The sequence below is a fragment of the Callorhinus ursinus genome, unplaced genomic scaffold (genome assembly GCF_003265705.2).
Source record: "Callorhinus ursinus isolate GAN/ISIS: 27379988/994484 unplaced genomic scaffold, GSC_fseal_2.0 scaffold4, whole genome shotgun sequence".
NCBI lineage: Eukaryota > Metazoa > Chordata > Mammalia > Carnivora > Otariidae > Callorhinus > Callorhinus ursinus.
In genome coordinates this window covers 132,434,423-132,459,767 of record NW_027397066.1, presented here as the reverse complement: position 1 = coordinate 132,459,767, position 25,345 = coordinate 132,434,423, and the positions used below count along the sequence as shown (strand labels likewise).

Below are 25,345 nucleotides of genomic sequence, written 5' to 3'. Positions count from 1 at the left end.
TGGAAACTGTGCAGATAAAAGAAGCACTCCAATTTTTGTTAAGTTAAAAGCAATAAAGATACAGATAGCACAGTTCATATATTATACTAGAATTTCTAGAAACCATGATGGTTATAATCTGAAAGAAGTGGAATTGGGGGAGGGAAAAAGACTCAATATTTATTATATTCCCTTTTGTAGTGTTTAAAAAATTACCATATGCAAGAGTTATTTTGATCAGAATTTTTAAACTTTAAAATATTAAGACCTTAAGAATCTAAATTCTAATTTTTCCATGTTTTAAGTTTTAAATCATTCAAAATACCAAAATGTTATTATTCACAAATATTTTAATTCTTTTATATTTTCTATATATTAAAACTACATAATTTTTAAAAAAGATTTACTTATTTATTTGAGAGATAGAGCAGGAGCATGGAGTTGGGGGCAGAGAGATAGGGAGAGAGAATCCCAGGCAGACTCCCTGCTGAGCACAGAGCCTGACTGGGGCTCAATCTCAGGATCCTGAAATCATGACCTGAGCTGAAATCAAGAGTCAGACGCTTAACCAACTCAGCCACCAATGTGCCCCTACATCAATTTTTTAGATAATTACAATCTTCTACCTGAAATACTCAAACCGCTATAAAAATCCAAGTTTAGATTTTATAAAATCTGTCCTATCATTACAAGAGAAGTAATAATATGTTAGTTCAATAATTTCAAAATAACTATACATATCAATATTTTTAACTATTTCATAAAACTTATTATTGTAAAAATTATAATTTATTTCTTCAGTAACAAGCTAAAATAGCATTTATGGTAATTATATAATATGCCTACATCTAATTAATTTATATAAAGACCACCCAAAAATTTCCATAGTGTACACCAGTTCAAACAACTTAAAAGCTTTTGGCAGAGAAGGAAAAAAACAAAATCATGCAAAATAAAATGTAAACAAATCTGATTTAAAAATTACAATTCTTTTTGACAGATCTTCCATTCACATTATAATTAATATCACTAGTTCCTCATTTGGCTACCTATTTTTCAACAATATATTCTAAATCACTATTTAAGATCATTATTTTTCAGCTTCCATCAAGACCATTTTATGTTTTCTTCACAATTTTTGGAATTACCATTTCTATTAAGATATTTTGATTCATATCTAGTTCCAAGGTACTTAATAATATTTATAAACAGTCTAGAAACCATGACTACCCTACACACACTAACATAATAAGAAAATCACTTAGCTAACCTAGATTAACTACTACGTTTGCCATAAAAAAGATTTTGGACCCACTGAATAATTTCCAATATAGAAACCTTATCTTTCTTTGTCATCTCAGATACCATCAAGGGATTGGCATTGAGCAGATATCTACTAAAAGTTTGAGAAAAGAGGTAAAGAAAGAAGAAAATCCTGTAAGTTTTGACACAAACTAACAAGGTAGACATGAGTATTTTGAAGACAAGCATTTGACTTTTATCCAATGCATTCTACCTCCAGTCCAAATCAAAAGTTATCAGTATAACTTTACCTTGTAAATATATGGATTTCTTTTAAAAGAACACTTTTGACCCAAGTTCTGACTACACTAAAGATTTCATATGCTGATTACTGCAATATGAGGCAGCATCAGATTAATGCAAGTCAAAATGAGGTAATGAATAGTTTATAAACAAAGAAAAATTTTAGTTCATTCATGGGATTTCCTTATTTTTACTTACTGTCGGTTACATCCCCTCAAAAAGTTTCTATCCATTCTCCAAAAGAAGGAGAGCCTCCCTTATTCATGCTGAGGAAGAAACTTATAAGGAAGATGACAATGGGCCAACCAACCAGCAGCAAGTTGCAGATAATTGATCCACAAGGAAGAAATCACAATGAACATATCTTGTGTTTAACGTCACGCTATTCATGGGAAATATCTACCATCATTTCTACTTGCTCAAATATATTGATGGTAAAAGTGGTAACTGAATAAAATCAGATATTCACAATTAAAGCTAACCAGAATCTACATTTTTGTTAACTTATTCATGATTTTCAGTTTGTTCTGTTTATCTTTTGAATTTTAGGGGGCAGGTTTGTGGATCAAGAATACCCTAAAATTATTGTAAGGTGTGCATATTCACCAGTTTCCTAAAAAATGATAATAGAATAAAATCCTAGTCTCTAATATTAGTTGGAATGGCCATATTAAAGAAGCTTATTAATTTGAAAATTACACAGAGAGGTAAATTAGTTCTCCTTAGCTACTTTCTCTTTCATGTATTCTAAAAGGATGGAACCAAGGGACACTTTGGTAGCCCAGTTGGTTAAGTGTGTGACCCTTGATTTTGGCTCAGGTCATGATCTCAGGGTCCTGGAATCGAGTCCCAGGTCTGGCTCCCTGCTCTGCGGGAAGGCTGCTTCTCCCTCTCCCACTCCCCCTGCTTGTGTTCCTTCTCTCACTGGGTCTCTCTCTGTCAAATAAATAAATAAAATCTTTAAAAAAAAAATCACATCTGCTCATCTTAATACACTAGCTTCACTACCACCTAGGACTGGGGAAAGGCTCTGGCCCAGGAAGCAGCAGGCAAGAGCTCCTCCATAAACCTGCAGTAGCTTAGAACAATTCACTTAATTTCTGTTTTCTCATCCGGAAATCCGTATAATAATACCATTTATCCTATAAACTTTACAGAGTTACCTATAGTAAAGACCAAATGGATGTGGAAATGTTTTGAAAAGATGAAAGTTACACATAAATACAAAGCTATCAAATACATAAGCTCTCTGAAGGCAAGAGTTTTAATCTCTTCGGTTGCTGTGAGCATGCTGTTTAGTTCCCAGTAAAGGGCTAGGATACAGAGAGGAAGGGAATATTTGGACCATTTATGACAAACTAATCAAGGCCATTTATTTTCTCATTTAAACCTCCAATAATATCAGGTGTAAGGAGGAAACAGCCTCATCCTACAAAGAGAAAAAAACATGCTTTGTATCATAAAGCTACTGATCATATTCAAACCCGTATTTGCCTGATTTCAAAGCCTCTGGTCTCTTGACAGCTTCTCATTTAAATAAATATAATTTAATTAATCAAGTGAAATAAAACATTAGGAATCTATAATGTGTACAGTTCAAAAAAGATATCAAATGATATCTTAATTATGTGCTTGAAAGATCTACCAGGGATAAAAGAGTTCCAAATTGCTGACATCCTAAATGTAAGTGATATGCTACAAAGGGAAAGCTGTGGTATCACCCGAGTTTTGGTACCTCAGTCTTTTCATACTTTAGTGCACCAAACAGAATTTTAATTGGTTTTTGTGATTTATTTTGCTAGTCTCTTCTTTGCCATGAAACACATATGCCATGCTATGCTACACAAACAGTAGAAAAAGATTCCAACAAGAAACCAGAAATGCATTTTTCTTTTTCTCCCACCTCTTACATCAATACGCATCAAAAGTACCTAAAGATCCTAACACAGGAATAGTAAAAGTTCACTAATTTTCATGCACTTAGATGAGCCACATTACACAGTGTTTTATGTCTACTGTGTATCTTCAAAACAGTTCTCTAATGTACGATAGATTCCCTTTTACAAAGGTGGAAACTGAGACTCACCTAGATTAAATTTGTCTAATGTCACTCATCTAACAATAGGACTAGAATCTCGTTCCAAGTTCAGACTCCTAGCCAATGCTATTCTGTCTCACATGTTATCAGGGCTGCAAACTGCGTGTGTTTATCGTTAAGATGACAACCCTTGACGTGTCTGTGTTCTTAGTATAAAGATGAGGATTTATAGTCCTTCCCATCAAAGAACTAAAACTATATCATTCCTTGATATTCCCTGTGAATTGTTGCCTCTCTTCCTAAAATTTCCTCTGCATATGTAAATCAGTAATAATACCAGAAATTTGTAAAAACAAGTGAAGCTATAAATTGTGAAAGTGCTTGGGAATTATAAAGCTCAAATCTCCATTTCCTATGGAAACTAAAAACAAGATTAAAACTTTTCAATTCCTCACAAGACAAGACATGAATAAAGAAAAAATCATGACATAAGTTGAAAGGTATCTTTCAAGAAAAACGAGCAAAGCACACACCTTTCCTACCATCCCTAGAATCATCATTTCCAGAACTTTCTTTGCTAAAGGCTTGCTATGAGAGATTTTTTTAAAGGCAGCCCCTCCCCCCAACTCTAGAGTTGTAGGGGTATTTCTGTGGTAGCTGGATCATTGAAAACAGTCCCTCTAAATATCTGTAATCCACAATAAATAGCTTACATGAAGCCCGTGAGGAGTAAGTTAAAAATGTTCCAAGTTAGTATCACTAAAATATATATGACAATATTTTCAAATATATTGACCAAACCGATCATCCTATACCTTATAATCCTTATTCTTTGGATTGAAACTAACCATTGTGTTCAGCATTTCAGTGCCAAAATGGCCTTTAAGAATTTTTAAATAATTCACTGTAATGACAAAATTATATATTGGTTGTGAATTATCATTAATTTTGTTGAATATTCGGGTGCCTGGGTGGCTCAGTCGGTTAAACGTTTGCCTTTGGCTCAGGTCATGGTCCCAGGGTCCTGGGATCGAGCCCCGCATCGGGCTCCCTGCTCAGCGGGAAGCCTGCTTCTCCCTCTGCCCCTCCCCCTGCTTGTGCTCTCGCTTGCTCACTCTCTCTCTCTCAAATAAATAAATTAATTTAAAAAATTGTTGAATATTCTTCTAAGATGCTAATATATTTTAAATATATCTGGGATTGTTAAAGTATTATTTAGATGTTAAAGAAATGGAAAATATTATCACAGGATAACACACTAAAAGACAAACTTTTCTGTGTTCTACTGATGAGCCCTATCAGCATTTATCAAGCAGTTGTTCAGTTGCTACAATGTCTCAGGTACCCCAAGCAGGAGGTCAAGTTTACTATGATTCAGTGCATGCCCCTCCTAAATTCAAAGTCTAGTGAGATGTGCCACATTACATATTTTTATCTACAATGCTTTCCAAAATTTTTCAGACAGAATTTTACCTCGTAATTACCAAGGACAAATTTTTTTACCAGCTCAGAATGATAAAGTGCCTAAAATTGGTGTTTTGCATAAAAGGATGCATAATGTCTCCTTTCCTTCTTGTCTCCCTGTGGAAGTAGTTAATAGTTTCTATTTGTCAAAAGTAATATTGATGTAAGAATTCACCATTTTGTAGTAGTTCAATGCCAGTGTAGATGAAGACTGACCATAGACTTGCAAACTGGGGGACTCCAAGCCATAGAGAAGCTTAAACAAAAGGATTTCCACTTCCCAATTCCTACTGCCCTACCTAGTGTACCACATTACACTGCCTTTTGGAGTTTATCCTGCTTTCCCATGGCCCTCTTCCCACTCTGGCAATTTCAATTTACAATAAAGAAAAAGAAATACTTTTCCCCTTGGCCTGAAGATATTTATTTCAAAATATTTATTTCATTCTATCCTTTTAGTCCTGCATAAGAAATAAAAAACATAATCAAATTGCTGACATCCTTAACTGCAATGAACTAAACACCAGGGCTAGGGGAATTGCAAAATGAAAACTAAATCTGGAAGAGAATAGGATTGTAATGTAAAGCTTTAATATCAGCTGCAAAGACTTACAGGCTGAGAAAATCTTTCTTATATCAAATTATGTAACTTGAGTTTCAATTAAATTTATGCTCAAGTTAGAAATGATCAACTAATGGGGCACCTGGGTGGCGCAGTCACTAAGCGTCTGCCTTCAGCTCAGGTCATGATCTCAGGGTCCTGGGATCGAGCCCCGCCTCGGGCTCTGCTCAGCAGGAAGCCGGCTTCTCCCTCTCCCACTCCCCCTGCTTGTGTTCCTTCTCTCGCTGTGTCTCTTTCTGTCAAATAAATAAATAAAATCTTTAAAAGAAATGATCGACTAAGGCCAGATTCTCTTGTAAGGATGAAGAATCAGGTACCACTTCACTATATCTTAATAATAAGCCTACAGTTTATTCAGTTTATATAACCATATTTCTATCATTTCTATCAGTATAATTGGGTATTCATAAATATAAGACCAAAAATATTTGCATTCAAGGAGCGTGTTGTGAGGTTCACTGAAATTCAACTGGAGTGAAAGTATCAGAGGACCATGAAACAAGTGAGTATCAGGGACACCTGGGTGGCTCAGTGGGTTAAGCATCTGACTTCTGCTCAGGTCATGATCTAGGTCATGATCTCAGGGCCCTGGAATCCAGCCCATGCATCCTGTTCCCCACTCAGTGGGGAGTCTGCTTGTCCCTCTGCCCCTCCCCCTGCTCATGCTCTTTTTCTCAAAAAAATAAATAAAATCTTTTTTAAAAAGTGAATATCATAGTATTTATCAGTTAAAATTAATTATACATGAAGGGTTAATAAATTCCATAGAAAAAATATGATAACATATTCAAAACATTTTGGACACACTAAAATTTAGGCACTTAGTTCAACACAGTTTGCGCTCATATTTTAAATACTGAAATAATGAGGAAAAAACATAAGTATTAACAAACCCATAAACTACATAACACTATGATTTAAAATTCCTTAAAAGAACAATCTAAATAGTAAAACTATGATGAGTGCATGCATCATTTATGAGAGAAATGTGAAAAGATATGAAAATTAAAGCAATCTAAGAAACTATCTCCTTATAAATTTCCTTCCTATAATGAACCTGTATTCTCTCAAATCTATTTGTTCTATACAGTTGAAGACACTTACAAATTCCAAGGCTCTCAATTTTAAAACTGTCTTTGACCTTAAGCTACAAATCAGTAGTAAGCATTTTAAATGATTTTTTTTCAATGAGTTAATTAATGTCCAAAAACTAAAAGTCTATAATAACAAGTTGAGGGGTTTTTGCTGAAGCAAATTATCCATAGAATAAAAACAGGACAAAGCTAAATTACTGGAAAATAAATCTTAAAAGTATAAAAAAAAAAAAGCATGCATATAAAAAAACTGCACACATTAGCACAAATATTAGAGCAACTGGTCCACAACAAGAAACTGTGTCCATAAACTCATTCTGAGATATCCACTAAAAGAAAAAAGAATTTATAATTTGGTAGTTTTAAAAAAATTTGCACTAAAAGATTAACACAGAAAACTGTGATATATTATATTGTGGGGGTAGGGGGAGACTGACAATTTTGTGGCCATTCAAGGAATATGTATAGTCACATTTTGAGAAAAGTCCAAAACTAAAATGGAAGCTGAGCACACCCATAACTCTCAGGGCCCATATAATGGAGTCTTGAATTCTAACCACTAGCAGCATGGCTTTGGCATCACCTGAACAGCATTTGTAAATCCTCTTTAAAGTGTGTATTCTACTTTTCAGCAAATTGCTCTAATATATAGCAATGTATCTTAAGGAATAAAGATAACTTTGAACATATCTAGCTTGTAGATGAAAATGAAAAATATATGACACCTCTCTCTAAATAGGCTATGAGGCAGATGCCAAGTAAACTGTTTCTTTTGAAACCAAAATGGAAAGGAAAAGCAAAATTCTGACTTTTCAAAATGTATAATTCTACAATAAGAAAATCTGCCATAATATTAAATGTGTTTAATGGATAAATAATCATTAAGTCCCTCAATGCACTAGGAACTAGGCTAAGGTTTCTGAAGGATACAAAGACGACAATGGCATGATCCTGCCTCCTTTAAGAAGGCCACATTTTCATTTCCCAAGTTAATTTTTAAATGTTTTCATTCTATAAATTAAAATGATCAAAAATGACAAAATAAATTGAATAGTACTGAAAAATAATAAGTGTCAGACTCAACGCCACTGTGAGAACCACACTCATCTTTTTTTTTTTTTTCCAAATTAGAAAAATCAACTTTGAAAAACATTTTGATGTTTGAAATGTTTTAAATCAGGGGGGATTTTGAAATTTTAACTTAGAATTCAACAACTAATTACCCTATTGTACTGAAGAGACCTACTCATATAAGAGGTTTGGGATTAATTACTCAAATCACTAGAGAAAAATCTCAGAAATTTTGGCTGAAAACTGCTATAATAAAAGAGCTAATATTTTAATCATATCTAGGGAAACTTCAGTAGAATCCAGGTGGAAAATAAAAAGGAAAGGAAACATAATTTATCCAGTGGCCATTACCATCCCAATAAAATGTTTAAATCGAATACAAGATTTTAGCTCTGTGTAATGTATCCTTTGTTCACTTAAAAAAAAAATCTCTATTTAAATTTAAATTTTATTTCTTGTATTTGTTCTGCAGATTAAGTATTTCCATTGACTCTTTTTTAAAAGGGGAGGGCAAAGAGGAGGAAGAGAGGAAGAGGAAGGAAAAAACCATATTCTCTGAAAACAATTATACAGCAATACATGCTGGAAGAGTTAGGAAACAATTGTTCTTTTCAGCCTTCCTTAAAATTTGGGGGGCCCTAGGGGAAGTTCAAAAGTTTGTACAGTGTTACTGGAAGAGATTATGAGGGGATCTGAGGTCTGAGCATGAATCAGCATTCTGTTGTCATAATGTCACAGTGCAATGACCTTATCACGTTAAAAGCTTGATGTGAAACGGAAATGCTCCATACTTCTTGAGTCAGCGGGTTAAGCCTGCAAGACCTCAAAAAGGAATAGCACAGGAATAAATTCTCCTTAAGTTTCTGTCATTTCATATAGTAGTTTTTTAATTTAAATACTTATTTTCTCTTATCCTAAAATAGAATGTTTCAACTGATGCAATTCTTTGATTTCTGTTTAGTATAATGTATCATTTTCTTGAAATTCTCTTGTGATAAGTGAAGTACGAAAGTTTAACTACAAAAAAAACTAATGACAAATTAATTATTCTTACATATCAGGAGCTATTTCTTTCTTTGTAACCTCCAACTTAATATAACAATATTTACACCACCAGGTTGTAAGGTATTGTGTTCTGTTACACGTGTTCATGGTTTTCTTCATACCATGAGTTCTTATTTTGGCTTAACAGCATCCAAGTTGATTCTAGTTTTGTAAAATTTTTGCATATGTTGCTAACTCCAGGTTTTAGTAATTGCCTCATTAAAAATAGCAAGACATGATAGCCCATCTATAACTATATATAAACATATCCATACTCACACATATACATACATACTCACAGTTGCATTCATGCAAAATGTAATAAAGGTTTCGCAAATACGAATTAATTCAGTGAACACAGATATACAATTTCAAAAATTCACAACAAAAATTCAATGATAAATACACCTTAAAAATGATATCTGAAGAATCAATGTTGAAAAGCCAAAAAAATAAAATTTTAGAATTCTCTCTCTTCTGAGAGCATTTATAATCCATGCTGTCTCTGGATGCCTTTTTTAATTATTTATTATCATATTAATCAATTTTACAAGGATATTCAAGATAATCTATATAAAATCAAAGGCACTCTGTTTTTAAAAGACACTTTAGTTGTTTTTCAAAGAATTTTAAATGAACTTTTTCAAAGTAAATGTCATTTATATATTTTTTAAATTCCTCTAAATAAATGTGTTTACAGGGTTTCAAAAGGTATTTAGTGTGCGTAACAGTTTTATGAAAGAACAATATTTTCTCCAACATCCCCATCTGCTGGCTTAGAGAAAAAATGGATTTTTATCTGTTATTTCTTTAAATATTTTTATAATTTATTTTATGGAATTGAAATATAAAATTAGGTTATTTTAAAATAGACTAATAGCAATTTGTCAAAGTCATTCATGAAAAGAAATAGAAAGGAAAGATTTTGAAGAGAAATCTCATATTAATCATTCTAAAGCCCTATGGGATCCAATACTCATGTTTGTAGCTGCTTTAGACAGTTTTGTTTTAAAGAAATTTTGGTAATGAGCAGAGTACTAATTTCTTAAATTTTTTGAGAATGTAAAAATAGTATTTTCCTCAAATCTGCTGTTTTGTTAAACTATATACAATATGTGGTGTGTACATATATGACAAAATCAAATTTATTATTTTCAAAAAATCTGAGTTTCTGTAATACACTGCTTCTGTATAAGAACAATTAGAATATCGTCACATCCTCAAAGGTTCTTAGGTAAGACCATGGTGGCCAGTGCACACTGAAGGCCGCAAGGTCTACAAGACTTTGAAAACTATTCAGAGGAGTACAGAAGGACAAGGTTAGGAAAAAAATGAATTTCTATGAGAAAAGTATTCGTTTATTCTCTGACAACCAGAAGGCACTCAAGTAATATTGAAAGAAGGAAGAGAGTACGGAGGGAGGGAAGGAGAAAGGAAGAAAGGAAGGAAGGTAGACAGAAGGAATGGAGGAGGGAGGGAAGGAAGGAGGGAGGGAGGGAGGAATTCTTGAGGTCCATCACTAGTCTGAACTGTTGAACACATCGGATGCTAGTTGTTTTTTTTTTTTTTCCTCCTGGGTTTATGGTTTGTATTTTCTCATATTAAAGGTTTATGTTTTAACAGCTTTCAAGAAAAAATAAAAATCTTAGCACTATCTCTAGCTAAGAAGAAAAAGAAGGAGGAAAGGAAAGGAGGACAGAGGAGGGGGGAGAGTGAAAGAGAAAGAAAGAACTGGAAACCTGTCTTTTATTTCCTCAGGTACCCCTGAAAACAAATGGGAACAAACAGGTACTTTCCCTATCCCACTGTGACTGTGAAAGGGAAAGATGTGGGAGTTGGTGCCCTGCACGTTTTTCCCAGTTGACAATATAATGACTTCACTTCGTTTGCATAACCTTAACCCATTTGGTGGACTAGATCCTTACATCAGAGTCAACCTAGACATTTCCAAATAAGTTCCTTTATCTCAGGAATAAAACTAAATTAGTAAACTAATTTCTCTTCTATCTTGAAATTTTATTGTTGTTATAAAACTCCACTTTCTTAATATATACATTTAACTCTGGGATTTTTACAATTTAGCTAGGTGAAACAACAAGCTACTTTATGAAAGTTGATTGATGATACATATTTTAATAATGGAGTTAAAAAATAGAATTCCTAAGATTTCTGGAGGAAATGAGAGGAAGTCATTTTGGTTTTAGCTATCAACATATTTGATGCTGCTGCTTCCACTTCATATAGTAAAGAATCATGGACTCCCCTGACCACAAAAGCAAGCAAAGGCTAAGCATTGGAGAAAAACCTTAAGCAGGATTAAAATGATCAAGACTCACCTTGACAAATTTAAGATTAGAGATTTCCATTCATTTCTTGACTACTGACTTCATGGTTGTAGTTTACATGAACATAAAGAGTTAAACTAATTTCACATTTTTCTCCTGCCCTTGGCAAAACAAAAAGAAATGAAGAAGGATACAAACACTCCAGTTCATTTTACAAGCTCTAGATTGTGAAAATCCTAAGGGAATGAAGAAACTGAGTCCCAAATGTTATTTGCTCAGTCAATGAGTCAATGTGAACTCTAGAAAATTCTATCCAATATGTCTCTTTTGTATAACAGTGCCTCATTAGTTCTCTTTAACAATCAATAAGATTACTTATAACATGGGAGTGGCACATGCCAAACTTGAAAAGGCATTCAGTTGCTTACCACAATTTGTTTTAGTTTCTCAGAATAATAACCCAAGGTAGAGTAATTTTGGGATCTGGAGACATGCATTTTTATTTCAGATTCATCTTCTGAGAAAAACAAAAAAATCTGCAGAAAATAAAGATTTGATTTTCCCCATTTCTCAGAAGTATGGTCAAACAAATTAAATTGTGTGTGTGTGTTTTCGATGAAATTCATGTGCCATGGATATATTCATTCTGTGGAAATTCATGGAGTTATATATGTGCTGATATATATACATTTTCTGTCTGCATAACTTATTTCAATACAATTTATATTAAAAATAAGTCTATTCAAAAATATGGAGACTGAAGACCTAAACCAGTCACCTAACCTAAACCAAAAATAATCTTTAATCTTTAGAAAGCCCCAGCACAGTCATTCAACATCTCTTAGAATCAAGGAATATTCATTTTGTTCAGTGGACATATCTGTTATTTTTTCAGTTAGGCACTCTCGTTATTTTCACCAATGAGTGAACTTCTCCAACACTGACCATTTTCAACAGTGTACCTGTCAATTACTTTCACATTGTTTTAGAAATCTACATACTCCCACTAATCACAGTCTTGTCTTAGTTTCATTACTTTTCAAAGCATTTTCACACTAGTATACCATTATATACAGTTAGATACTTAGTACAGACGTAGGTTAAACTCATAATTCAGGAAAAAATAGAAATTTGATATCAAATCAAGTAAATAACCTAAATCTGGTTGGTTAACAGGTCAAGTATAAAAACCTTCAATAATTAAACTACAGCGGCTTCTTTGTATGTATCCATGTACTGAAATTTTTCAAGATATTCTTAATGTTCTTTTACGGAAAAATTTTTTTTAAGCTGCAAATCCACCTTGTCTCATCTATCTATCTATCTATCTATCTATCTATCTATCTCTCCCTGCACGCCTGTCCCTTCAGTTTCTTCTCTCCTTTGGTATCAACATTCGAAGAAAACATATAGCACTGAAACCTTCTTAAATAGGTTCTTTATAAACAACTGGATTCTAGACGTCTAACATGACCATAATAATGCCCCTGTTCTATCAGTAAACGAAAATTGTTTCACTTCTTCATCCGAGCGGTGGTAGTTTCAAAATGAGTTGATGATGTTCCTGATACCATAATCAGGGTAACCTATCGAATATATGATTAAGGCTCAGTGTGGGGAATTGAGATGACAACCACTTTGCCTAATGTGGGAACACAGCAGTTGGGCTTTTTCTGTGGTAATTTTCCTCTAGCTCCTCTACACTGTAGCCAAAGTGGAAGGTGAGCCATCTGCGACCCACCGCCCGAAACTGTTAACCATTTAATCAAAACTGAGAACATTAAGGCAGAAAAGAATCCCACAACCGGGTGGGCAGGAAATGGTGGCAACCGCTGAGAAGAGGGCAGGAAGGCACAGTGGCGGCGGCTGCACTGCGCATGGCCGTCGCAGGGGTGGGCGCGCCGGGACAGGAGCCCGCGAGCCTCTCCACTGAACCTTTTAGAGACTTAATGGCTTGGATTCTATTACTTTGTCTGAAGCCTTGACAGAGCTTCATCGCGTGTCCCGGAACCCTGAGCAGAGTGATAGGGATAATACGGATAACTGCAAAGACTAAAATGGCTGATCAGCGACTTCTGATTTCCAAACTCGGCCGGATCCAACTGCTTTCTTTCGGGTCCTTCTCCTCTCGCTGCCTTTGCTGGAGCCCCGCTACCGGAGAAAAAAGCGCACCCGGCCGGAGAGCTGACCGCGGCGCCCACAGCAGAACGGCCCCCTTCAACTTAGGCTGAAGCTCCGCCGAGCACCGAGAAACTGACAGCGCTCCCGCTCCGCCCCTCCCCGACACGGCGTGCGGTGGGCCCGCGTCAGCCTCGCTCCTCGCCGCGCCTCGCCGCGCCCCTCGGGTGGGCGTTATGTAACAATCCCGAGCCCAACTCCAGAACCATTTTAACAACTTGTCCCGTCGAAGCGGGGAATATAGGACTCGCGGGGCCCATACAATGAACCCGAGCTGGGCCTGTGGATTTAAATCCGGGGTCAGGAGAGGAGTGCAGCCGCCGGGGCAGGCGGCCGGGCTCTAGCAGTCGCCGGTGGGATCTATCCAGCAGACCGACTGTGCGCCCGGGGGAATAAACGTGTTGTCTGTGGTCAGGGTACCACCAGTCGCGCAAGGGGTGCGGGGGGGAGGGGGAGGGGGCAAGGAGGGCTTCTCTTGAAGCACTCAAGATAAGCTAGAATCCCCAGAACCTAAGGAAGCCCCCTCCAGCTCCAATCCTCACCCCACTTCCCTAGTGCGCACACTCTTCAATGCCTTTTGCTCCCTCTTCACCCCCTCCCCGCCAGCGGGGGTCCCCGAGATTGCAGCCACTTTCTCCCTACGCCGTCACACGCACGCGCGTGTGCAGTCACTCACACCCACACACTGACACACAGAAACACACACACACCACCCCACACTCGCGGGCGCTCCGCGGGCGGCATCCAAAAGACATGAATATTCATTACTTACAAGCATTAGTGACTGCGAAGCTGTTTGCTACCTCCAAATTGTCGATGTGGGGAGTCAGTCTGAACTCCGAAGTGGAAAACTGAACCATTCCTACCCGAAATGCACTGTATTCCTGATCGGCGCCCCTGGGAAATAGACCCCCTGCAAAGAACAAACACCAAGCAGAACAGTGTCAGTGCCAGGGAAGGAAAGGAGGGGAGCCCGCTAGCGCCCAACAGCCCAGGAATCTCTTATTCTCGCTAATAGGCCGAATAAACGCATCAAGGGACTCGGGCAGCGGGGAGCTGATCTCCAAATGGAAGCTAAGGGGTCAAGACACAGATGAGAGTCTGAGGGCAAGGTAGGTGGCCAGAAACGTTAGCCTTTCCCGGCAACCAAAACCTTTTCATTCAGACCCCCTAGAGGACCTGAACAAACAGGAAAATGTTGCTTGAGGCAGAATTAATAAAATTTGGGGATCAGAAATGAGAACACCTTTTCCTCTATTGTATCAAAGCCATAGCCTTTTCCCTTTGCTTCATGCTAAGAAAAACATGTATATTCTAGGCAGTTTAAATCTGGAATGCAGTCAAGGTATGACATAAGTCTACATGACATGAATTAATTTGTCCACTGTGAACAAAGATTACCACCAAATTATGCACAATTCAAAAGCAGAGCACAAAGGGTACCTACCTATCTGTATGCTGTTAGAAGAGACACCAAAAATCAGTCCCCATAAAACAGGAGAAAGGAGGACAGATATATGCATAATCTTTTGCATTTCCAAGAAAAGTAGAGCATCCACAAAATACCCCCCTTTTTTTTTTCCTTTTCCTCCTCTTTCTTCCTTGGCGGTTTTCCTCAGCAAATTAGATCCTCTGCATTTTGAGACAGCAATTTAGCACCAAGCTCCTAAAAACCTGAAGTGGAGGCAGAAGAATTCCTATTTCCCAGGTCCTGCTGGTGGCTGCTGATGCCCTGCGCCCTGTCCCTGCTCCCGAAGTCCGGAGGACCGGCTGGATGCAGTTTTCAGCGGAGCTGCCGCTGTGGTTCCAGTGTCTTGGAATATTCAGCACCCTCCCATGCACTCACACACACTCACCCTCTCTCGCGCTCTCTTCTCCCTCTCCCCTCTGTCTCACACACGCGCGCGCGCGCACACACACACATACACACACACGCAAGTCACAGAGGAGCAGGCAGTCCCGGGCGCGCGTGCGCGACTCGCGGCAGGCTGCTAGCGCGCGCGTCCAACCCCTCCCCCGCACCCCGCACCCCGCACCCCGCACTGCCCTGGCAGCTTCGCGTGCGCGGCGTTGAGAAAGAGCGGCTCAGAGCCGGGCAGCCGCCACCCCTGGGCTAGACCTCGGGTCTCGCGAGCTGTCGCGCCCACCGAACGCTTCTGCCTTTCAGCACCGAGGACAGCGCCCCACTCCTCGCCTCGTGCTACCTTTGTGCCTCCGCAGCAGCTGCCGCTGAGATGCTCCAGCCTGGACCAAACGCAGCAAAGCTGATTTCCGGCTGCTGTGCAGAAGCCGAATTGCTAATTGTTGCCGGTGAAGCGTTTTCTCACCAGGCCCTACTGTTTTACATTTTAAGTAATTTTTGTTTTCGTTTTCTATGGCCTGTGAAAACTCACCTAGCAATGTAGAAAAGCTATCATCCTCCTCATCTGACCCAGCCAAAAAGCAAACAAGAAAACAAAATACCCATCGAAGAACTGTTCCAAAATCGTGAAGTTTTGCTAAATGTGATGTAGCCAGCATCCAGGGACAAACCCAAAATTCTTTCTTTAAAGGCTAAAGCCGCATAGGAAGAGATCAAGATTGAATCTTTGAAACACTTTGCATGGATATCCCATCTTTAGAGTGTGTTCCACTGGGTCATAATGCCAACTTGCAGAGCCAGCTGAGTGCAGGTCTGGCAGACTTCACTGCAGACAGATTCCCTCCTGTAGTAGACATGTAGACTTGGCTCTTTAGAAGCCCTTTCTTTACTGAAAGCAGAAGACTCCGTTTCAAGGAAAGGCTCATAGGAGAAAGAAAGATGATGAAGTAAGTCTAGAAAGGCCTTTGAGCTGCACAATCTTTCCCAGAGACGTAGTGAGAAACCGGATATTCCACCGCTTGTTGGCCCTGGGTTTTGAGAAATCGCTGCTCAAAGAAAGTAAGCTAAGTTTTCATCACTTTAAACCCCCGAGCTTGAGATCACTGCGAAAGAAAGATGAGGTTAGGGATTAAAGTTTGTGGGAAGGGAGTTGATGGGGAGGATCTAAGACTAGACTTCCCCCCTGCGGAATTTATGCACTTCTCACCGCTTGCCAAGCAGTTGCCTGGGAACCTGCTCTGGCAATTCCTTCGGCTGCCTCAGAAATTCTTAAGTTTTATGGATTTTTTGGTTTAAACAAAGAAATAAAGGAAGGTTTAGTACAAGGGATTGTTTCCAGAAGGCAGTAGACTGGAGCCCATAATACTAAAGGATTGACTTGCTAATATTTCAGAATGCTGAGAGTGTTAGTCTATCATGCTGCCTTCCTGTGCAATTATCACACTAACATCATTCCTACAACCTCCTTGTTAACTGTTCACTCACACTTGGCCCTCAATCGTTCCAGGGCTTGATTTCTTCATTTTTAGAAATGAGAAAGATGGGCAAAGTGTCCTCTATGGCTCTCAAATCCTATAAATCTGTGATTTCAAGTTATGATCTTCCCCTGCTTTTGATTTTGGATATTTATTCCTAAACCAGGAAGTGAAATATCCATAATCTACTACTAAGCTTAGTAAAATACCTTAGTAAAAATATCTCCTAATTTTATCACCAAGAATTTATTTTAGTCTGTTAATAAGCAATTCACTATATGTAAAACAGGCCCTGTGAATTAAAATGCATTTAGTTTTTTAAAAATTAAGGATAAAAATGGCAAAAGAGCTATAAATAAAAATATATCCAAATTTACAATAGAAAGAATAATTAAATTAAGCTTCTCTATTTAATCACTAGTTGTGATGTAAGGCACAAAAAATGATCTGAAATTATTCCCTATTTGAAATATAGATGTATATAAAAATACATATGAATGAATAATTTCTCAGAGCAAAATAAAAAATACTTTTCCAGTCATTTTCTTTTTTTCCCCATTCAGTTTTTTCCACAAGAACTCCAATTTCATACAAAGAAACTTGGAATAAAAGGAGAGAGAGAGAGAGAGAGAAAGAGGAGCTTAAATGTGGAGAAACAATAACGTTTGAAGTGTAGATCAATGAAAATTGAATTTTTCTTTAAAAAATGTTTCAAAAACTATTTTCATACTAATCTATTTCAAATTCAGAGGCAAAGATGAACTCAAAATGACTGAATTACATTCTATAAAAGCAAATGATATAAAGTAAGAATTTGCTGAATCATAGATCATTTTCCCTAGTAAATAATGTAAGAACTCTGGGCAAATATTACTGTTTAATGACAAATTATAATTCATATATAAAATAGAAGTAAAAAATTTAGTAGGCATTAGTTGTAATTCAACTGCTATTCTATTGATGTGTCTTTCGCAAGGTAGTTATTACATATGTACATTTCACAACATACCTGTATACATTTCCTGCAATGTTAGTATCATTATATTAATATCATCATTCATGGAACTCTTTCTAATGTGCTATAATATTTATATAGCTTATATTTTTCAAGCATAAAATACTATCTTTATAAATGTAATTAAATTGACTGAAGTAAATAGTTATGAAAATGAATGAAAACTACTAGAATTTATTTTGAATACTTAGAAACTTCTCACTTCAAGAATATATCTCTAATTTATCAGTAATAAAATCAATTTTGAAAATTCCAAAACTACTAGATTTATAGTTGAATACAGTAGCTTGCTCAAAGCAACAGAATTTGCTCTTTTCTGCCCTCTGCTGTTCAATTTTGGTAATTATCCATAAGTATTGTTTCCTGAAGCAAGGATAAGTTAACATTAAACATGGAAGAAATAAAAATACTACCCACCCTGTCATTTGTTTGTTTGCTTAGTTGGTTGTTACTGTTGTTCCTTTATGCGTGTGTTTAAATATAATTTTTAGAATTAAGGCTAGAAATAAGTATTATATGTAAAATTTCAATTTCTGTTTCACTTAATCTTTGTTTCAACATGGGAAACAATAATTTCCCTTTTAAATCTGCTTTAAAATGCTTAAGGACATTATATATCCTACCCAATCTGCACAGTTTTAATTTTTATTCCATAATAAATAGCTTTGCCTAAAGGAAAGGAAAGTCATTGTATGTGAGGAGGGTTGTGATAATTTTTTCAATGACTGGTAGTACAAATTTTAGCTGATTTCATTATCAAAAGTGGATTATAAATTAGTGCCATACTCCCTACTGACAAAGTCTCACCAAAGTGGAGGTCATTGCCTTTCTTCCTATCGGTCCTCTGGAACTGTGAAAATGTAGGCCATCTGAAAGGCTTGGATGCAACTCAACAATAGGAAGGAAAGAGGGTCCATGTTCTTTCAGCAGAAGATAGCAGATTGCAGCTCCTGCAGAAAGAACCCTGGTTCCAGACATGAGACCCCATTGGCTGAGAAAAAGCAAATAAAGAAGTGAATAAGAAAACATGAGGATTTTAATCACTTAGGACTATAGATAGAAATTTCAGTTCTTTAATTAAGATAAAGAATAACATTAATATTAATAGTTATTCTAGATTGAGACAATATTCTTTTCTTTTATGCAGCAAAAATTTAAATCACTGATTCAATAACATCAACTACATGACCCAAAACATCTATCTAAATCTAAGCAAGTTAGACTTTTGTACCTCTTTTTAAAATGAATTTAGAATGTCCAAAAATGAAAATAAGTAGTTTTCATTTTAGGTTGTTTGTGAGCTTTGGTTATATGAATTTATATTATAGGTAACAATCCTGTACCAGAAATATTTAAAACGGTGTTTCAATTCTTTCATTAATTCAATAAACTCTGAGGAACTACTATATTCCAAATACCGTGGTTGACACAGTGTATAAAAAGATGACCCAACAAAAACTTTTCTCAAGAAATTCCCAGACTTCATTCAAGTAAGAAAATGATGAAGACCATGTGAGAAGGGCAATAAGAAATGAAACAAGTAGGCATATGGTTAAGATATGGTGAGGCAAAGAGGAATCGATAAAGCACATTTTATGTTGGAGCTCAGGAAAGAGGAGAGTCACCTAAGGCTAACACCTGAACTGAGTCAAGTAGAAGTTATAGATAGATAAATGGTGGGGATGTAGTGAGGTAAACACTTTTTTTTTATTTTAATTTTCAACTTCATGGAGTTATAATTGACAAATAAAATTAAGGTATTTAGAGTGTACAGTGTGATTACTTGATATATGTTTCCATTGTTAAAGGATTACCCCATCAAGTTAATTAACATATCTATCGCTTCACATATTTATCCTTTTTTTGTTTTGAGAACATTTAAGTTCCACTCTCTTAGCACATTTCAATTATACAATACAGTGTTATCAACTATAATCATCATCTTATACATTAATCATCAGACCTTGTTTATCTTAAAATTGAATGTTTGTATTCCTTTACCAACCTCTCCCTATTTCCCCACCCTCCAGCCCCAGGCAATCACTCTTCTACTCTGTTTCTGTAAGTGTGACTTTTTTTTTAGATTCCACATGAATCAGTGATATCATACAGTATTTGTCTTTCACTGTTTGGCTTATTCCAATTAGCATAATGCCCTCCAGATTCATTCATATGAAGGTTGAATAATATTATATTATCATATATATCATATATATCGCATATATAGCACATTTTTTTAATCCATTCATGCAATGACAGACACTTAGATTGTTTCCATACCTTGGCTAGTATGAATAATGCTGCAATGAACATAGAAGTACTGGTATCTCCTCAAGATAATGGTTTTATTCCTTTGCATATACACCCAAAGGGGGATTGCCAGATCATATGGTAGCTCTATTTTTAATTTCTTGAGAAATCTTCATACTGTTTTCTGTAATAGTTGTATCAGTTTACATTCCCACCCACAGTATACAATGGTTCCCTTTTCTTCTCATCCTTGCCAGCATTTGTTATCTCTTATCTTTTTAATACTAGCGGTAACAAAAGGTGAGAGGAAATGTCTCATCATGGTTTTGATTTGCATTTCCCCGAGGATTAGTGATACTGAGCACCTTTTCATGTACCAGTTAGCCACTTGTACGTCTTCTTTGGAAAAATGTTTATTCAGGTCCTGTGCCCATTTTTTAATCAGATTTTTGGTTTTTGCTATTGTGATGAATAAGTTCTTTGTATGTTTTGGATATTAACCCATTACCAAATATATCATTCACAAATACCTTCTCCCATTCCATAGGTTGCCTTTTGATTTTGCTGCTGGTTTCCCTTTGCTGTGCAGAAGCTTTTTAGTTCGATGTAGGCCTATTTATTTATTCTTGCATTTGGTGTTAAAAAAAAAAATCATTTCCAAGACCAATGTCAAGGAACTTACCTCCTGTTTTCTTCTAGGAGTTTTATTTTTCAGGTCTTATGTTCATGTCTTTAATCCATTTTGAGTTGATTTTTGTGTATAGTATAATATTGGGGTCCACCTTCATTCTTTTGCATGTGGCAATCTGGTTTTCCGAACACCATTTATTGCAGAAACTATCCTTCCCCTATTGTATATTCTTGACTCTTTTGTCAAAAGTTAATTAACCAAATATACATGGATTTATTTCTGGGTTCTCTATTCTATGCGTTTGTTTTTAATATTAACTTCATATGTTTTGTGTTTACTATAGCTTTGTAATATAGTTTGAAATCAGGAAGTATACTGCCTCTACCTAAGTTTTTTCCTAAGATTGTTTTGGATATTCATGGTCTTTTTTGCTTTCGTGCAAATTTTAGATTTTTTTTTCTATTTCTGTTAATAATGTCATTGGAATTTTGATAGGGATTGCACTGAATCTATAGATCACTTTGGACAGCATGAACATTTTAATAATATTAATTCTTCCAATCCATGAGCACAAAATCACTTTCCATATATTTGTATCTTCTTCAATTTCTTTCATCAATTTTATAGTATTTAGTGTATGTTATTTTATTCTTTTTGATGCTGTTGTAAATTGGATTGTTTTCTTATTTTCTCTTTCTGATAGTTCTTTGTCGATGATAGAAACAATTAATTTTTATATTGATTTTGAATCCTGCAATTTTACTGAATTTATTAGTTCTAACAGGTTTTTGGTGGGACATAGTGTTTTCTATATACAATACTATGTCATCTGTAAAGAGAATCAATTTTACTTCTTCCTTTCCCATTTGGATGTCTTCTTTTTTTTCTCTTCTTTTTCTACTTTTTTCTCTTCTTCTTTTTTTCTTTTTTTCCAAATTGTCTGGCTAGGACTTCCAGGGCTATATTGAAAAAAAGCGGTGAGGACAGGCAACCTTGTCTTATTCCTGATCTTAAAAGAAAGGAATTTTCAGCTTTTTACTGTTGAGTATGATGTTAGCTAAAGCCTTGTCATTTTTTTTAAAGATTTTATTTATTTATTTGACAGAGAGACACAGCCAGAGAGGCAACACAAGCAGGGGGAGTGGGAGAGGGAGAAGCAGACTTCCTGCTGAGCAGGGAGCCCAATGTGGGGTTCGATCCCAGGACCCTGAGATCATGACCCAAGCTGAAGGCAGACGCTTAACGACTGAGCCACCCAGGCACCCCATAAAGCCTTGTCATTTATGACCTTTGTTATATTGAGGTATGTTCCCCCTAATACCCAGGTTGTTGAGAGTTTGTATCATGAAAGAATGATGTTTTTCAAAAGCTTTTTCTGCATCTATTGAGAAGATCATATGATTTTTATTCTTCATTTTGTTAATGTGGTATTTCACATTGATTTCTTTGCAGGTGTTGAAACTTGCATCCTTGCATCCCTAGAATAAGTCACACTTGATTATAGTGTATGACTCTTTTAATGTACTATTGAATTTGCTTTGCTAATATTTTGTTGAGAATTTTTGCATCTATGTTCACTAGGGATATTGGCCTGAAATTGTTTCTTTCTTGGAGTGTCCTTGTCTGGCTTTGGTTCCAAGATATCCTGGCTTTTGTAAAATGAGTTTGAAAGTATTATCCCTCCTCTTCTGTTTCTTGGAAGAATTTGAGGAGGCTTGGTATTGTTCTTTAAATGTTTGGTAGAATTCACCAGAAGAATCCATCTGGTCTTAAGACTTTTCTTTTTTGGGAGGTTTTTGATTACTGATTCAATCTCTTTAGTAGTAATTAGTCTGTTCATATTTTCTATTTCTTCATAATTCAATCTAAATGGCCACTATTTTGAACTCTATATCAGGCAAATCCTTTATCCCCCTTTCACTAACTTCTGTTTCTGGAAATCTATTTTGTTCCTTTGTTTGGTATACATTTCTCTGTTTCTTCATTTTCCTTGACTGTCTGTGTTGGTTTCTGCATTAAATCAAACAGGCACCTCTCTCAGTCTTGAGGGAGTGGTCTTGTGTAGGAGATGTTGGCCCAAGTTTCTGGCTGTTCCTCAAATCTTTGTGATTGGCCAAACCACCTTCCTCATTCCTAGTGGGTACAGTAGTTGGGAGCATGCCAAAACCTATCATTGTCCCAAAGGGGAGGATCGTGTTTTGCACCCAGATGCAAGGTGATTGGAAGTTGGGTCCCCAGTTAGCAGCTGGGAAAGTATGTAGTCAAGCCCCTTCCAGGGGTAAACTGGAGATGGACATTTTTGCCTACTCTTTCTGTGCTAGACCCTGGTGTATAGCCATAGGGGGTAGGGAAGGTGCTTCTGTACCCATTAAGAAATGCTTCTTTCTTTGCTACAGTTCTGTGGGACTCATAAATGAAAGCCCTGTTGTTTCTCAAAGCCAGGCGATCCGGGGTCTTGCCCCTCAGACAGCAATCACAAAAGCTTGGCACACCAGACATGTGTACAAGCTCCTTCTAGGAAGAATTGGTGGCTTGAAGTGGGCTAGAGCAAGAAGGAAAGGGAAGGGTCCACTAGCTTCCCCAGTCTCCAGGGAGGATCTTAGCCAGACCCTGGATGTGTGCTAAATTAGATGCCTAACCCTCAGACAGCAGCTTTTAAAGTACCCAGATAGACCTTTTTCATTTTTGCCTACTTCCTCCATGCTGAACCCTGAGGTAAATAGCAGCAGGGAGTACTCACAGGCCCATTATCAGCTGCTTCTTCTTCTTCTTCTTCTTCTTCTTCTTCTTCTTCTTCTTCTCCTTCTTCTTCTTACCATAGTTTTGAGTCTCCTGGATGCAAACCTCATTTGTTTTCACAACTAGGTGTTTTGGAAGCCCATCCCTCAAGTGGGAATCCTAAAAGTTAGGGCACTAAATATGGATTCTGAACCCTTCACTCTTCAGAGAGAAGTGGGGAGGTGGGAGTTCCTTCTCAATAGTATGGCACTGTGATGGGGATGGGGTTTATGGCAAAGTGTGTCTCAGGCTTTACTAACCTTGATGTGCGTATTTTCCTCATTCACTCAATGCATAGTAGTTGCTCAGTTTCTGGATTTCTTTTCATGGTAATTGCTCCATGTGTAGCTAGCTATACATTCATGTTCATAGGAAGAGGGGAATTCAGGGGCTTCTTATTTTGCCATCTTGGTTGACTTCAAGAATGCTTCATTTAAGAGCAAATACATCAGTAAAGGTATGTGTGTGGTCCAGGAATTACAAGCAATGCAATGTTTCTAGAGAAGTGTAAGACAAGTAGTAACAGAAATAAGCTAGATCATGGTAAGAAATAGGTAGTTTATCCTATAGGAAAAGGAAATCATTTGGAAAGTTTTAAGTACAAAGATGAGTTCTTAAGATTTGTATTTTAGATAGAACATTCTGGAGGCTGTGGAGAATGTATTTATGGGGAAGCATATTGAATGTAGGGAGACCAGGTAGGAGGCTATATTCCCAGTGGGGATGATGAGAATCCCAGTTAAGGAAGTAATAATATGGATAGGAAGAAAATGTTGGTTTTATGAAATATTTAGGATGGAAACTTAGTAGAACTTATTAGTGAACCTGCATGTCATGTAAGTAAAGGATATGAAGAAACAAAACCAACTCCTGTACTAGGCTGAATGTCCAGGACAATGTTGGCCTCACCTCAGGATGAAACATAGAGAACACTAGAAAGCAGATATGTAAGCAAATGATGTGTTCACTTTGGTGCATGTTGGATTAAAGGATGTGTGGGATAGAACCCCTCAAGCTCTTGTGTTAGCACTTGACACTGATTCTGATACTCATGGATGAGGCTTCATCTGCAGTTTGACTTTGAGAAGTTACCATCATCAGCCTGTGGTGTTTTATACGATAGTTACTGTTTCTCGGAAAAGTCATTCAAAACAAAAAATTGAAGAAAGAGAAGACACATGCATACCTTTAAAATCCTGCTTTCACTTAGTACTGATAAATGTACAATCATTTTCCATCATTTGAAGTGAGACCAGGCCATTACCTTGACCATGGTTCTCCTAAATAATTTCCCATTTCAGTCTCTCTAAAACTGAATAAGAATTTAAGAATATTTGTGAAGAAATATGAACACTAAATCTTTTTCATTTTTTTATGATTTTTCTCATATTTTTGGTAGCCTTGCTCACTCTTAACTAGAATAAAATTTTTTGCCTACTTGCATTAGTATCTCCAGAACATCCAACATGGTTTTCAACAATTCTCTTTTCACATGTTATGAATTTACAAAGTATTTTAACCAAATTGCATAATCACAGTATCAAATTCAACTGTCATAAAATGTGTTGTTTTTTTTCTAAAATACACTTGACTCTCACTCAGTGGGTGACAGCAGAAATTAGAAGGGCAAGCTGCTAGCCAAAAGTATGCAGCAGGACTCCACTGGTGTTTTTCATATAATGTAAGGAGGGACAAAAGAGAGAAGAAAAGAAACAGATAAATAGCATAAAACATAGCTACAACCATTTCCAAATCTGTAGATGGTTATGAGACATAAATAGCCACTTTTTTAAAGCCTTCCTTCCATATTCATGTTACTTCAGTCAGCACTTCAGTGAGACAGAGTTCTTTACTTGTTGTATGTGACCCAAATCTTCATTCCTGCAGGGTTTGAGTCCTTGATGTTCTAGTCCTTTTTGGGGCTTCTATAGTTCCCTTTGGTCTGATTACTGGACAAGAGAATCCTAAGAGGAACTGTAGTGAGTAGTGAACCTCCTCATCTACTCCGTGGCATA

General features: G+C 36.6%; 1 protein-coding gene across 4 annotated transcripts in view; it reads right to left on the bottom strand.

Annotated features, from left to right (window-relative positions):
* GRIA2 (glutamate ionotropic receptor AMPA type subunit 2) overlaps positions 1 to 15,257 on the bottom strand; it is a 147,396-nt gene extending 132,139 nt beyond the window's left edge. The window contains exons 1-2 of one of the 4 annotated variants that reach the window (XM_073892418.1): positions 14,768 to 15,257; positions 14,093 to 14,233 (exon numbers count right to left, since the gene is read on the bottom strand). In XM_073892418.1, the coding sequence (XP_073748519.1) occupies positions 14,093 to 14,233; positions 14,768 to 14,855 (229 nt within the window). In that variant the 5' untranslated portion in view covers positions 14,856 to 15,257. The remainder of the gene's footprint in view (positions 1 to 14,092; positions 14,234 to 14,767) is intronic. The other 3 variants (XM_025874372.2, XM_073892416.1, XM_073892417.1) reach the window with 3 other exon arrangements.
* Positions 15,258 to 25,345: the final 10,088 nt, after the last annotated feature.